General features: G+C 44.1%; 1 protein-coding gene across 4 annotated transcripts in view; it reads right to left on the reverse strand.

Moving 5' to 3' along the window:
- BUB1 (BUB1 mitotic checkpoint serine/threonine kinase) overlaps positions 1-13,008 on the reverse strand; it is a 36,553-nt gene extending 23,545 nt beyond the window's left edge. For 2 of the 4 annotated variants that reach the window (XR_011255797.1, XR_011255796.1), the window contains exons 1-10: positions 12,348-12,503; positions 8,983-9,042; positions 8,762-8,900; positions 7,489-7,685; positions 6,498-6,541; positions 5,721-5,821; positions 3,981-4,033; positions 3,703-3,887; positions 2,324-2,475; positions 127-383 (exon numbers count right to left, since the gene is read on the reverse strand). Coding sequence is in view for 2 of the 4 variants with exons in the window: in XM_069583966.1 (XP_069440067.1) it covers positions 127-383; positions 2,324-2,475; positions 3,703-3,887; positions 3,981-4,033; positions 5,721-5,821; positions 6,498-6,541; positions 7,489-7,685; positions 8,762-8,900; positions 8,983-9,042; positions 12,348-12,373 (1,214 nt within the window). In the remaining 2 variants the exon portion in view is untranslated. Of the gene's footprint in view, positions 1-126; positions 384-2,323; positions 2,476-3,702; positions 3,888-3,980; positions 4,034-5,720; positions 5,822-6,497; positions 6,542-7,488; positions 7,686-8,761; positions 8,901-8,982; positions 9,043-12,347 lie in introns of all 4 variants that reach the window. The other 2 variants (XM_069583966.1, XM_069583967.1) reach the window with 2 other exon arrangements.
- Positions 13,009-16,072: the final 3,064 nt, after the last annotated feature.

Consider the following 16,072-nt stretch of genomic DNA (forward strand, 5'->3'; position numbering starts at 1 on the left):
TAAACATCATTTTGAAAACAAGCCTCGCCCATCAATCACACGCTGCCCTCACTACTGCAGGCCACACAGAGAATTCACCAGACACCACTGCCACTGCCACCGTCTCTAGGGCCACCTCTGGCTCACCTGGCATCTCTGCTGCCCCCTGAAAACACGGTGTCCGTCACGGGCGGGCCTGCCAAAGGAGCCGGGCAAGCCACACCCTGGCTGGCGGCCGGGGACACCAAAGCAGTGGCGACAGCACTTGCCGTAAGAGGGACAGAAGGTGCCTCCCCGGGCTTCTCGTCCGCGTTCTTCGAGGTCTGCTGAGGGATGGCTGGAAGACCCGGAGCTCTTAGTTCCTGCTGGGAGTCTGTGTGTGCCTCCAAACACGCTGGACGGACCTTTCACAGTAAGCAGACAGACAAAAAGCCATGAGGCTACCAGTTAGGTCTTACAGCTTTGTCTTCAGAAGATGCCTTGCCTCTCGAGGCAGCCTCTTACCTCCCTAGGTATTCTGAAATGAACAGGCAGCAACAAGGCCACACCACATGCTGGATGCTTCTGTAGCTTAACCACAGATTCAACTGGTGCTTCATATTTCTAACCCCTAAATACCAGCCACGACCGTGCATCAGGAAAATACCAACAAATCAATGTCACCAAATGCTCATAATGGTGTTCTTCCCATTAAAATACCCTTGGTGACCATTTTCTCTTCAATGAATAGGAAACATGAATATTAACTGTACTAATTGCCACAAAAGCATGGCTCATCATGGGAAGGATATGGACACAGGCCTTTAACTTAATTAAAATCTCTGCTTTTCTACTCATATGTACTTAGACTGCACACGTACACTCTTATATTACCAAGTTAAAAGACAAAGAATTAATTCCTCAGCATGTAAAAGTATTCTCACAAATTGTTAAGGAAACACTGAATAGCTAGGGCAAGAATAGTTATTTCACAAACAAATGGACAAAATATAAAGTTTATTCTCAATAGTCATCAAAAAAGAGATAATTTAAATTTTCTTATCTACTGAATTAGTAAAGATCAAAAATAATCATAATATTCATTTCTGAAGAAACATATTAAAAAACAATAATCAGACTTTCTCCACAAATATCAAAACACACGACAAAGTTATAGTAAACGCACGACATGGTGTTTACTGTAAGAAACACCATGACCTTATAGGAGGCTTAAGAAGAGAGGTTTAAGCAGTAGCCTACTGACCAAAGCAGAGAGGGTTATTTCAGAAATGGGCCTTTCATATATTAAAAATTCAGTCCATGATAAAGATATCTTAAGGGATTCCCCGGGGGCTCAGTGGCAAACAATCTGCCTGCAGTTCAGGAGATGCAGGCTGATCCCTGGGTGGGGAAGATCTCCATTCAGAGAAGGGAAAGGCTACCCATTCCAGTACTCTTGCCTGGGAAATCCCATGGACAGAGGAGTCTGGCGGGCTACAGTCCACAGGGTTGCAAAGAGTTGGACACAACGGAAGTGACTGAGCATGCACAAAGATATTTTAAACCAATAGGGAAAAGCTGAGCTGGTAATTTAAACCAATAGGGAAAAGCTGAGCTGGTAAATAAATGACTCAGGGACAACTGGAGATCCGTTTGGAAAATACATCCTCAGACCACTCATACACAGAAATAAGTTCATTAAGAGAGGCTTCTGGTTAAAGACAGTGGCTTAAACATGTGTTTTATCATCCACATCCTCCCAAAACCTCACTAAAATGACAGTAGAGGAATCCTAACACCTCAAACAGCGGTCAGAGGAGGTGACCTCCAGAGAAGCGCAGAAACGTGAACGTGTCGGAAGTGAAGGCGGAACTGAAAACAGGAATACGGCCATAGTAGGTCTATAGGGAAAGCAAGCTCTGAGACCCGTTCCTGCAGGTGCTGCCGGCTTCTCAATACAAATCACTCAATATATTTGAATTTCCATTCTGTAACAGTCATTGCACCTCCCCTACAAAAGGAAAATCAGATAGAGGACTATATGCACCAATGCACAGACACGCACACTACACACCCTGCTCTCTAACTCCCTCTCTCATCCTGCGCTGTGAGTGTCCTTCTGGGCTGGCACCGAGAAGCCCCGTGTCACTCTGGCTCCTGCCTCTTTAAATGTGACTGCCATCCTTGCTGGAGGTGTGTCATTGTCTTTCCCCCCAGTTCTTGGTGGGGGGAGGGGGGGAATAATTCGGAAAGCTAGTACTAAACTGACATCAGAATTCACTCTACAAATAAAGCACGGAAGGGACGAACAGAAACAGAAAGCACTGCAGCGGGCGTGGGAGGCGACGGGGAGGAGCCCACACACCTCAGACGTCCCCCGGGAAGAGGGCAGGTTCTCCTGCGACATCTCCACCACCTGGTGCAACTTCTTATGAAGCTCATCCATTTTCTGTTTTAATAGTTGTTCTTCCAAAGCATTTGCTTCTTTCCTTTTCATATAATGCCTCTCTTCATTTACTTTAGGAAAGACAAAGTATAGTTTGCAGGTGAGATTTAAACTCAGGTCAACAGAGGAATCTGTGCAAAATCAGCAAAAGTTTATTTTTAAGATGGCAACTATTTTTTACTAGTCTTTTTCCAAGAGTATTTGGTTTTTAGAACTGAAATACTATCTACTTTTCAATTATACTTTTTACCTATCCTCAGTACAGTTACTTTTAAGTTCAGGGTGTGTACGTTATAAAAATGTACATGATGAGCAACAAAAATATTTGGTAATAGCATGGTATGATGCATGGTATGATACTAAGCACTTTTAACAATTACGACTGTGCAAATCATTTGAAAATGGAAGTGTTTTTAAAAGACAGAAGTTTCTCGCTGCTTCCTAAGGAGTAAGAGTAAAGTGCACTGAAAGGTCAGCATGTCAAGGACACTGCTGTCGGTCCCATTTCCAGGAACTGGCTAACATAACCACATCACATACCAATCAAACCGTCCAGCTCAGGTTTAGCATCTGTGCAAGGCATGAAAGGGTGCTCCCCGAGTGTCACCTGACTGTCCTCTCGGTTGTTAACCAAACGAGAAATTTAATGAATAAACAAACACTGGCCAATGCAGGGTGCACAGCACAAATAGTCAGATGCTGTTGAAGTCTTGAGAGGAACAGAGGTTCATTTTCCTCTGAGGTCCCTGCTGCTACAGCAAACGTGCTGCAAAACTGAAGTGCCAACGTTGTTGTTAACATTCAGTCTTCGCTGCAGAATCAGGACCCACTGGACAGCACAGCCATGAGTAACACCGCACTTTGATCAGAGGACTCCTGAATGTCTTTTTTATAACAGCTGCAGACTTTGAAGAATCTCTTCTCAACTCTAGTTCTTAATTAATTCTTTACAGTGTAAATAACTGACCCGGGGCTTACAATTGCTAGATACAGGAGCTCACACCCATACGGATGCTATCTGAAAGCTTGGAAGAATCCACTGCATGGGCACAGACATCCCCTGTAGTGCTGTCTCAGCTCTAGGCTTTGCTGTCAAGACATCGATTTAGGCTTTGGACAAACATGGCTGCTACCTCAGTATTTAACAAAGGTTTTAGGCTTCTGATGGAATGAGCTGGAGATTTTTTTTTTTTTGAGATTCCTTCAGGACAATGAATTATCTACTACAAATGCAATTACTCAGAGATGAGAATCATGTTAAGTGACCTAGGCTATCTCAAATTTAAGACTGCAAGTACCCCATTGTTCATGCTTTCTCCGTAGATTGTATCTCTGGGCTCTCAGCTCTTCGAAGGAAAACTCCGATTCTCCGCGAATAAGCTTCTCCTTGCAATACATGACAACCTGCTGAACATCAGCTTTGTCTGCCACAGATGTGTGTGAAGAATATTCCGATTTAGAAATCGTGATCACCCTTTGTTCCCTAAAATGGGGAAAAATACATCATTTATGACAATGAACTGCAACGGCTCTGGAAGGAAAATCAGTCACAGATGAAGGCACCGATTGTACTTGCATGTCTGACCCTTTATCACCAGCTGCAGGTGTTGCTCCAGAAAGTTGTGGACCCTAAGGAGACAGAAAAGAAACACAAATAATCACTGATCTGAGAAGAATCCGTCATCCAGACGACTGCAGAAAACAGCATGGAAACACTTGCGGGGTCTCTGAATCATCAAGTACATTTATGTGTGCTCTTTCAAGTCACCATCAATAGCTGAAGCCTTGGTTTACATGATCACTTTTATGACAGGCTTTACAACTAGAGTCCAATGAGAAAGTGTTTGGACCTGTGGGTCTTCTTCCAATAAGAAAGGCCCACAGTCTAGGGGCTGAGCCACAGGCCTAAGTGTAATGAGATTAATATTCCAAATGGCTACATTAGAAAAAAAATTCTGAACATTTTCTGCTGGTACTGTTCTCTGCTCAGGAGCCCACAGTGCTAGCGTTCAGTCACTAGACAAGTATTTACTGGATCTCTCATCTGTGTCCTGTCAGGTCCTGAGCAGTGACTGTGGAAAAGATCCATCTCTGCTGCCCAGACACCTGGAGCTGGGGCAACAGGAGACAGACAAGGTGGCACGCATGCTGCTGCTGCTGGGCCGCGTCAGCCGTGTCCGACCCTGTGCGTCCCCACAGACGGCAGCCCACCAGGCTCCCCCGTCCCTGGGACTCTCCAGGCAAGAACACTGGAGTGGGTCGCCATTTCCTTCTCCAATGCAGGAAAGTGAAAAGTGAAAGGGAAGTCGCTCAGTCGTGTCCGACTCTTAGCGACCCCATGGACTGCAGCCTGCCAGGCTCCTCTGCCCATGGGACTTTTCCAGGCAAGAGTACTGGAGTGGGGTGCCATTGGCATGCATGAGTTGGATGTAAATTGGGATAGTGTGAGTATCTGTCAAAGTTGGAATTCATAGTCTCCTTCTAAGAAGGTGTTACATTAATGAAACTTAATACATGTGTCCCTGGAACAGAGCGTTTCCATAGGATTTAGCTTAGAGCAGGTCCGTAGCAAACTCTGAAAGAGCACTGGTACCCTGAGGAGGAAAGAAGCTGGGAGAAAGGAGAGAACGTGTACATGCAGATGAGTCGCTAGGGCGGGAGAGTCACCCCGGGCCCTGGCCTGGCAGCAAGGGCCCAGCATTTATTGGTTGGTGGCAGACAGGAGCTGTCATCTAGGGCTTCTGCTGCCTCACCGATACAGTAAGTGTGCCAGTTCCTGCAAAGAGGTTAGACACAGTCAGGCCCCAAGGTTGAGGAGAGTAAAGAGAAGTTAAAAATTACCATTTGGCATGAGTGAGCAGAAAAGGAAACGCAGGCAACGTGCAAAACATGAAGTGTGAACGGGGAAACTGGAAGCGACTGCCAGGAAACAGAAAAGCTCTGGCTGAGGCGACGGTTCCAGGCTCACAGCATCTGAAGTATGCTCAGGTGTCTGCAGATGGGTGTGACCTAAGCCAGAGAACCCTGGGCCAGGGAGGGGAGCCCCGCAGAGCAAAGGACAGAGGCTGCAGGGGAGCAGGCGAAGACAGGAGGCTGTGCAGCTGTGCCACCAGGCCAGACGAGTGCAGAAGTTACGGTCAGAGAGGGAGCGATTTTCCACTTAATACTGGAAGTGGGCAGGCCCAGAAAGGCGCCACAGCACAGGTGGCTGACGTGGAGGTCAGTGCTGGGAGACAAGGTCAAAGAAACGAGGTGCCCGAGTGACACCATTCAACACCCTTCCCAGTTTCCACGCGACTGCAGCTGTCATTATTACCTGATTCTTAGAAATGCAGGCTGAGTTACTTCCTGGATTTGAGTTTGATGTTACCATTTGATTTAAAATCTGAGCATCATGCAGAGGTTCTGAGGTTCTCACTATGACACAAAATGCATGAAATGAAAAGAAATGAGGCTAAAACCATATTAAGTGAATATAATACAAATACACTCCTCTAAGCTTTCAATAACTAGCACTGAAAAATGAACTCACTCACACTATCTCAAAAACATAATTAAAACACCTTATAAATAAAAGTAATGTTGTAGAAACAATTTTCTAATCAATTCAAAATGCCCAAGGGAGTCCCTGAAAGAAACGTAAACTCTAGCTATTTCAAACAACAGGATAAGTAGTCGGTGCTTAATGCTGAAATGTAAACTTTATTTCTTAAAAAAAAAAAGAAAAGAAAAAATCCATTTCTTTAAAAGTTGCATTAAGTACCTTTAATTTAATTCAGAACAGATGTACTCCAGAATAAGTATCGTCACTCAATTTGGGGTAATTTTTACTTTTTGAAAATCCTAAAACTACAATGAAATTACCAAGCTTTTTGGGGTTTTTTTGGAGAGTTTTTCTTTTAAAGTGCTAAGACAGAGTCCCTGCTATGCAGGGCTATGAAGCAGGCATTATTATTATCAGAGGGTCTTCCCCGTTACTAAGATAATATAATCAATAAATACTGGATGGATTTGTTTTTTAAGGGGAAAAAGGCAGTGCAAATCAGAGACTAAGTTACTGATACTTTGGGTATTTTAGAAAGTGTTATTTTACCTTGAGTAGACAAATGGGTTTCAGTGAGGCGTGTCTGAAACATCCTAAAAGACAACAGCAAAGGCATCAATATAGATTACAATTCAGTTTAATATGCATTTATGTTAAGAGTGAAAACTAAACAGGATAGACAGCTTACTGTGATCTAATAAAGACTGAGGTTAAGACAGATTGCAAAGTTGAATTTTAGATTTGCTTCAAAATTAAGGGAAAAAAACCCTGGGCTTATTTTCACACCCAATGCACTTAATTAGAAAAATTCCTCCTTTTGCCTCATTTATGTCAGTATTTTATAAATTCACATAACAAATGTACCCTCCTCTGTGGGTATCAATATGCTCATGTTACAACATGTACATATTGTAGGCTTTCGCTGGTGGCTCAGCAGTAAAGAATCCACCCGCAATGCAGCAGACTCGGGTTCGATCCCGGGTCGAGAAGATCCCTTGAAGAAGGAAATGGCAACCCACTCCAGTATTCTTGCCTGGAAAATCCCTTGGACTGAGAAGCCCAGTGGGCTACAGTCCATGGGGTCACAAAGAGTTGGATACGACTGAAGTGACTTAGCACACAGCATGTGCTGATCTTTGTGAAGAAAAACAAAATGTTGGAAACAAACGTTCCATTCTAGAACAATGAAATTATGACACTGCTCTGGGACAGACTTCACAACCACTTTCTAAGTGGTATAAAAGTCCATAATTTCTTAAGAGCAGTATAAAGCTCAGCATGTACAGTCAGACATACAGTACAATTTACTACTGTAATACAGAGGGTCTAAGCACACACGCAGGCATCAGAAAAGACACTGGAAGGAAGTGCTCAAAAATATTAATGGTACTATTTCTGGACAGTTTTTCTTTATACTAATTCCACATTTTCCCCAATGACAAGCATTTCCCTGTACAAATATGACAATAAAAATCTTTAAAGAGCAAACCACTGCCTTTCAAGGTAGGAATCACTGTGTGGAGCCTCCCTGTCAAACTACCTGTACTGTTGTTGCAGCAGCTCTCTAGGTTCGGCCTGGTTCTGAATTCCTCTCCGAAAAACGGCACTGGCGTGCTGCCACTCCCCCTGGCCTTCCAGGTGCCCGGCCCAGGCTACGTACAGAGGAGCTGCCTGGGTTCCGATACCGTGGTTGTACAGAAACTCAAAAAACTGGTGAAGGTCACTGTTGCACTTGGCCTGCAGAAATCCAAAGCAGACAGACATGAAAGAAGGGTGCTTGCCAGGCACGACGTGGCTTCCAGTCCAAACAACACTCAATGTTCGTCCTCAAGGAGGCAGCACGACGCACTTGGCAGGGGAAGGCCTGTGTGGTCCTCTGATGGCAAGCCTCAAAGTCAGCTCATCCCCTTCCTTGACATTCAGCATCCCCCACTATTTCCCAAGACAGTAGGTTCTGTGCCGTAATATTAATATATAAAGTTGTACTTGTTCAAATTCCTCAGGGTGTGTCTAATCCTCACATTTTGAAGCTTAGTAAAGATAGATAACAAATTCCTGTTTACTTTATCTATTCCATTCATGATTTTATGACCACAACTTGTACCCCAAGCCTTTAGTTCAAGATTGAACAGATCCAACCTTTGAAAGACTAACCTGAGGCAGCTTTCTCATTTTAGCACTAAATTTCATTTCTGAGAGTTAATATTTTCTTAATTATTCACAATGAATTTAATTTACTCAAGGAACCCTCTTTAGCACCAGGGAGTGCCTGTTTATCTACTCTTCCCTGAACACACTTCTCAGCCAACAAACCCTCTTTTCAAGGTTTCTACCTTGAAAAGTGAAAGTGTCAGTCCCTCACTTGGGTCCGACTCTTTGTGACCCCATGGACTGTGGCCCGTTAGGCTCCTCTGTGCATGGGATTCTCCAGGCAAGAACACTGGAGTGGGCTGCCATTTCCTTCTCCAGGGGATCTTCATGACTCAGGGGTCGACGCAGGTCTCCTGCATTGCAGGCGGATTCTAGACCCCCTGCGCCGCCAGGGAAGCCTAGTTTCTAGCTTCTGTTGTCACATTTCAGACTTTACAGAGAAGGAGGGTTTTAAAATTCAATCACTGATTCCACAAGACAGAAGCCAGAAGATTGTAAAATACAAGTCTCTGGCCACAGAACTTAGAAAAAAAAAAAAGTTATAACTTAGAAACATAAGGAATCAAATAAAAAACACCCCAAAAAATGATCCTAAAATCTGGGGTAAAAAGCAAAAGTACAACATGACTAGTGTGTGATTATACCTCTGAAAGTATACTTACAAATTGTAGACAATAATTGATGAACCTTGGGTCATTGTGATATCTCTTCTTATCTAAAAATTCCTTCATTAGATGCTCTAATAAAGTTGTTAAGTATTCTTTATTCTCAGGAAAATTCTCTTCTACCCATCGCATGTAACTAGAAAAAATATGGATAGTATTAATTTTTCAGGGCAGCATACAGTTTGTTCATAGAAAAAATAAATAAACGAAATGCTAACCTTTCCCATTCACCAAGTGGGTCATCGCCCTTGTAGCTCTGCATATGGGCTTCAAACATTCTAGAACACAGAAACATAGGTACATGGGATTATTAGGAATACTTCCTAAAAGCAAAAGTTATATTTCATATTTATCATGAATATACCTTAAAATAGAAAACTTAAGACATCAATTCAAATGCTATAATAAAAATGAAAACAGTATCCACTCAGAAACTCAAAAGCAGTGTTTTTTTCAGAAGAAAGCAAGACGCAAGGCCACTGAGGTAGGTCTACAGGAAGCAGCTATTAATAAAAGGTCTCCAGCTCCAATGTCACCGCCACCATGAGGGGCACTAGAACCTTGCTGCTCCTCCTTCTAGTGTTGGGACCCAGGTGTGGCGCTGACCAGGACCCCTCACCTTGCTGCTGAGGAATTTGGCTGGAGATTTGAAGAGAGCTCTTGAAAGGTGCATGACAGCCCACGGTTATTCACCCAGTTACGTCTGAATCTTTGCAACCTCATAGACTGTAGCCTGCCAGCCTTCTTTGTCCATGGGGTTCTCCAGGCAAGAATACTGGAGTGGGTTGCCATTCCCTTCTCCAGGGGCTCATCCCAACCTATGGATCAAACCTGGGTCTCCTGTATTGCAAGCAGATTTTTTACCGTCTGAGTCACCAGGGAAGCGCATGACAGCCCAGGGTCCAGCAGATCGGGACTTCCAGGACATGGTTTGCTTTCCGGGCCTCAGTGGGACGCCAGGGTCCCGAGGGGGACTACCCGATGACAGTGCTCGGAAGTCAGTGGCTGCAGCCCCCTGAGAACTTGCCCTACTTCTGCACACTCAGCCACAGCGTGAAAACACCCAGCCGAGCCAAGAAAGTTCTCCAAGAGGTCCCAGGCGCGAGCAGGATGAAAAAACCAGCAAAAAGAAAGAACACAGAGGGGGAAAACGAGCAAACAAACCCAAAGGACAGAAGGGGTAAGAGTGCGACAGGACTTACTATTTTCAGGCAGGGTGGTCAGGGAAAGCCTGCCTCTCTGAGAGGGTAACGTCTGACGGGGCCAGAACCAAGCAGGTAAGTCAGGAGAAAGGCGAGGGGTGACAAGATCTAATGTGTATTTTTAAACTGTCTCTAAGTGACAAAGCAGGTGGGGGATGAGAACAGTTACAGAGCGATTGCAGAGCCCCAACCAGTATGGGAACTGTTCAAATGTGGAACTGGGGTGTTTTGGAGAAAGAAACAATGAGACTTGCGGATGGGACTGAACACTGGGTAAGAGAGAGAGCCAAAGTAAGGAAGACTTTCAGGTTTCTATCAAAGAAGTTCGATGATCTTTTCAAGGGGAAAAAAAAATTTGAAAGTAATATTTTCTTCTAGCTGTCACCTCACAATACAAATAAAATCAAAGTTTCTTATGACTCAAAATCCAGAAGCCTCAAAAGAAAAGGCTAGGTAAGTGGACTACTTATAAATAAAAAGTTTCTCTATGTCAAATAAACAAAACACCGAGCAGAGTTAAGAGAGAAATGCTAAATGGCGATGACGAAAAGAGCTTCTAGAAATTGGGGGGAAAAAAACAAATCCAATCCAATTTAAGAAGTGAACAAGAGGCATTTCACAGGAAAATACTCAGCCTCTCTCGGGAGAGAAATTTGCCTCACCGAGAGAACTTCTCATCTACCAGACTCCAGAAATATGACAACAAAGTAGAGGGGAAGTAATGGAAAGAGACACACTTACAACTTGCTTGGAGGTGGGAGTGTGCTCAGTCCCTGCCACGGAAACTGGTAATAATATCACCAGAATGACAGACGGATTTCCTTTTGATCTAGCAAACCCACTCCTAGTAATCTAGAGGACAGATACACGAAAAGCACCATGGGTAAAGATTTTTCGCCATGGCACTATTTGTTATGGCAAAGAAGGTCCACATTCCAAGCGTCCAACAACGGGGTACTTTTTTAGGTCAATTATGGCACATAAAATATCATGCAGTTGTAAAAAAGAAAGAAAAAAGAATCTAAGGAATGACAGACGGAAATCTCCAAGGACAGCATTAAAAAAAAAAGTGCATCTGCTCTGCTACTTTTTATGTTTAATAAAGGCAGGAATTGTACACATATGTACATACATATGTTCGTGTTATTATAAATATTTCCATTCTTGAAAAAAAACTAGAAAAATGGTTACATACAAGGCATTGGGAGAGCCGTCAGATAAAAATCTCAGTGAACAAGATTTAACTAAATCTTTTTTAACCACATAAACGTACTTATTTTTAAAAGTTAAAAAACATTCCTACATCTTGAAACTCCCTCTTGTGCATCATAGCAGATAAGTTCCCACAATTTATAAGCAGTTTAAAAGTTCCTAATTTAAGTTATGAAACAACTTTCTCCCAAAACATTATGTAATAGGCAGCCCAAAGTAAGATGCCCGTCTGATACCAATCACACTTCCCTAGTAATATGGTCTAAATACACTGTAAAGCAATACTAAAACACTCAGCTCATCAGTGCAAATTAGCCTTTGGAACGTCAAAATAAGGTCAGAAATATCTGGTTTCTATTTTAAAATGGGGGAAGAGGAGTCTGTAAAATTGAAATCCTTTGCAGTCTGGGCTACAGAAAAAGTCTGAAGGCAGAGTCAAGGATCTGAGTCTTTTGATCCCAGACAGTTAATATTACACTGGTGCTAATAAAACTAACCAGTTTTACTTTCCGTAGCACAAGATTTAACTGTTTTAAATGCGTTTAACAGTCTGGATAAATCAGCTAAGTCATGAAAAGCAAAGACATGGGAATTTTAAAAAGTGTTAGCAGGTGGACATAAATGACAAACAGTGGAACATTTTTTCCCTTAAAGTGCACATTACTCAACGTTTTTAATAATTGCGGGATTATGGGATAGTGCAATTTTAAGTTCTTTCCCTTTCTAGAATTTTAAAATAAGTGGTTTCGAAAATTTCTCATGAAACCTACAGGCAAGTGTTAGTTTTTTGGGGGTTAGACATTTTAATTCCATCGAGGCGATCTGCCAGAGGAGAATTCCTTACAATCAAGGAGCTCTGGGGGCCTCCATTTCATCCAAACCCCTCCCCACTCCCGTCAAACTGCCACCCTAGCGGCAGCTCGGTCAAAGGCCCGGGGTCTCAGCGGCGGCCTGCAGGGCAGCCAGGGAGGGATGGGGGTAGTGAGGCTGGGAGGGGACAAACTCCAGGGCCAAGAAAAGGGGCGGGAAGGCCAAGGGAGGCAGGTCTGGGGCGGGCCCGGGACCTGCAGCCCACTAGGCCCGAACTCAGGTACCCCAGCCCCCGGAGGCCTGCAGCCGGAGATCACGCCCCCGCCCACCCGTCTCCCTCCCAGCAGACCCACACCTACTGAAACACATTTTCCGGGTTATCCATGGCGAGAGGATCCAGGCCAGCAGCAGTTCCAGCGCACTGTCGGGTGGGAGCCGCCGCCAAGTCGAATCTCCCGCGCAGCCTCAGTCGCCGCAACGACCGTTTGCAAGGCGCCTGGCCATTGGCCTCGGTTGCAAACGAGCTGGCCAATCGCCTGGGCCGTTGCCTGGAGACCAAGGTCCGCCTCCCGCTGGTGTGCCGGGAGCTCTTCCCACTTCCGGCAACCCAGTTGAATCAAAAGCTCAAGCTGAGCAGAGGGCGGGCTAGGTTTCAGGGTGCGGGGTGACCGGGACCACCTAGTTTGGTTCAGGAGTAGGGAGTGAGTTTTTTCCTTAGCCGTCCAAGCTGCAGCTGGCTTACAAAATTCCATGATTAAGGCATCACCCTGAGGAAGGCAATCTGGGAGAAAAAGTTTCTTGAGGTTGAAAAAATTGTGCCACTTCGACGCTGTGCTTACTTAATATAAACCAGAGTCGTTATTCTTGGTTTATTGAAAGAAGAAAAATGAACCGTTCAGACTTGTTTAAGGTCGCAGAGTCCGGGGGGAATGCCTACCTCTGGCTTAGGAGAGGCTGATGGGGTGAAAAACGGAATCCTGCCGAGTGGCACGCCTCTCCATTTCCCGCAGTTTTTTGTTCCGCGTTTCTGTAAGTAAAGAACCTAGATGCTGAAGTCCGTTAAATTTTGGTTCCAGATCCAAAAAAGCTGTGGCAGAGAGTTAGAGAGTGATTCATCAAAAGCCCAGGGAAAAACCTAAGTGGGTTTTAGCTTAGTGGTTACAACGTGAGGGCATCACGTCTGTAGGCGCTTAAGGGTTAGTTACGTAAGTTACACACGGCAAATAAAGCGATAGGTTGATAACCTTGGGAGACCTCCAGGCTTGGTTTCACTGATATGAAATGCTCTGTGTGTGCTCTATAGCGAATGAAAGCTCAAGGGACTGGGCAGTTCCTACATCCAACTGGTAATTAAAAGAAGGGCGGCAGGAAAAGTTTCACCATCTTCTGTGGAACTTAGAAGCTGTGGAGACCATGGATTTAGGAATTAGAAAACCAAAAATGAGATCATTTTGCAAAGGAGCCCAGAAGTCTAAGAAGAATCATGTAATACTCTGATGCTTCCTACCTGAAACTGAATTGGAAGAGTCAGCCTAACCTTACCTAACCCCTTGATCTTTTAATAACTTCACATTCTACTTCTGGAGGTTCTTTCAAGAGCTGCTTGACAGTGCAAGTCAAATATAAAGAGCTATTCAAGTGATTACCTTCCTTTTAGAGAAGCGGTGTGCATGTTTTGCTGTCTTGGGGCCCTTAAGTTAAATACCCTTTTTTAAAAAATTAGCAGCTTCTGGAAATCCTGATGCTCTCAGAATTCAGAATTTCTTTCAGGGAAATGATTGATTTGGATTATACAAGTATCCAATTTGTGGGGTTGTTAACTCAGAGGGTGCTCACTCTGGAGTCTTTAGACAAGTTTAGGTTCTGCTGATTATCACAGGAATTAACACAATTTTGTTCTCACTAACTCAAGTTTTCAACCCATGTCTGATTCCACCTCAGTCACCAATCAGGAAATGTTGATCAGGCATCTCTCATATACTAGGTGCTATTGGATTTAATTGTAACCTTATCTGACTCAGATTTTGTCCTTAAGAAACTAGTGGTATTATCTGGGAGATGGAGATATAGACATAAAACATTGTTGTTGTTTAGTCACGAAGTTGTGTCCAACTCTTTGTGACCCCGTGGACTGTAGTCTGCCAGGCTCCTCTGTCCAAGGGATTTTCAAGGCAAGAATCCTGGAGTGGGTTGCCATTTCCTTCACCAGGGGCTCTTCCCAACCCTGAGTCACCTGGGAAGCCTGTATAGACATAAATGCTATTAAGTGCTAAATGAATGTTTGGGACTTCCTTAGTGGCTCAGCTAGTAAAGAATCTGGCTGCCAATGCAGGATTAAGTGCTAAATTAATACACATATGATTTCTGCTAGGGGAGTCTAGAGGAGGGAGGGGACGTGGGGCCTGTCTGTCAGAGAAAGCTTCCTGGGGAAGGGAGGGCTTGACTTGGGCCTTGAACGTGGTGGGGTGGATCTGGGCTGGGGGGAGTCTGGGGATGTCATTCCTGGTGTAAATAAAGATCACTGAAGGAAATAACCCTTGAGGACTTCTGTTAATGAGCAGTGGAAAGTCTTTATGAAAGATGAATTTGATAGTTTGATGTCTGATCTTACATGCTAGATTACGGCGTTTGTACTTGATCTTGACAATAAACTGGGCCTTTGGGGAATGAGCAGCACTGTGCTCACAGGACCTCATGGTAGGTATACTTAGCTCGACCCTGTTTTCTAGAGGCCACAGAGCTTGTCTGCCCTCCTTCATTTCTACCACTAGGAGCTTCTCTCCCACCAGGCTTGTTTGTGGAGTAAAGTATTGTGAATGCCTCTTCCCACACTGCCCCTTAAAAAGGCACACTGACCCACTGATGCCAGACACTGGGGTATAGCTGGAGGTAGCAGTAATAAGTATTACAGTTATCAGCAATTATTAGAATCTTACGTGTTTCTGGAAATAATTTCCTGGCTTACTCAATGCCTTCTCTTTTTCCTTAATTATGGACATCCCTCTCTGCTATGATTCTTATTCTGTAGGAAAATTGTTGGATTGGCCAAAATTCAGGATTTTCTGTAACATGGAAAAACCTGAATAAACTTTTTGGCCAACCCAATATAACGATCCTCCCACACACTGTGTTCATCATAGTGTCCCCATTAGGTTAATCAACCCAGTTCCCAATAAATCAGGATTTTAGGGGGACAGGGAGGGAGAGGCGGGGTGGAGAGGCCAAGATCAGTAATTTGCAGCCTCTAAGCTGGCGTTGGAGGCAGAAGAAGGTAAGACGGAATCAGATCTCAAGGAGGGAGTGTTCTCAGAACACAAAGATGTCTTTAATGTGTAAGAAAAAAAAGAGAAAGATAATTTGATGGCCTAGAATTGACAGAAATGGGCCACTAAAGCTGGGGAAGGCTGCTACTTGTGTAGAGATGTGTTGAGCTGGAGGGTTCACCAGATGTTTGACCTTCCTATGTAACAGGACTAAGCACCACGGAAGGAAAGCAGAGACTGGCCTGGTTCAAAGCCTTCAGGAGCTTGTTGAGGTAAGTCTCATGAACTGTTTCCTGAGTCTAGAATGACTATTTTTCTCAGAGCTTCACATTATCTCTACACATCAGGAGTAAAGGAAGAGCTTCCAAAGAGTGTGATGAAGAAATAGTTTGCTACTTTGATGAAGATCCAGAAACCCCCAAATGCTGGCAATTTACATAAATCAATATAAGCAGAAAATCCAGAAGAGCTGGCAAATACGTTGTTCGTTTTTTAAAAAAAATTCACTAATTGGAAGTTCATGCCACTGACAACATTGCAAATCCCATCTACTCCAACTCTTGTCTTCTTCCGTCTTCTCCCTCTGCCCTCTTCTCCTCAGGTTTGTGTTGAGAGTGCAGCGATTGCCATGGCTTATCGGAAAGTTTGTTAAATAATAATTGTTGCTTCACTGATTAGCCATCCCTTTAATTTTTGGCATTGCTGTCTCCTTGGTGGGTCTGTTACCTTATCTCCCCAGACCCACCCGAGGATGTGAGTGGGGAGGCTTGTTCTGATCTGAGTGGGAGTAGTGGGTCCACGTGTGTCAAGGCCTGCATTTC

The sequence above is a fragment of the Ovis canadensis genome, chromosome 3 (genome assembly GCF_042477335.2).
Source record: "Ovis canadensis isolate MfBH-ARS-UI-01 breed Bighorn chromosome 3, ARS-UI_OviCan_v2, whole genome shotgun sequence".
Classification (NCBI taxonomy): domain Eukaryota; kingdom Metazoa; phylum Chordata; class Mammalia; order Artiodactyla; family Bovidae; genus Ovis; species Ovis canadensis.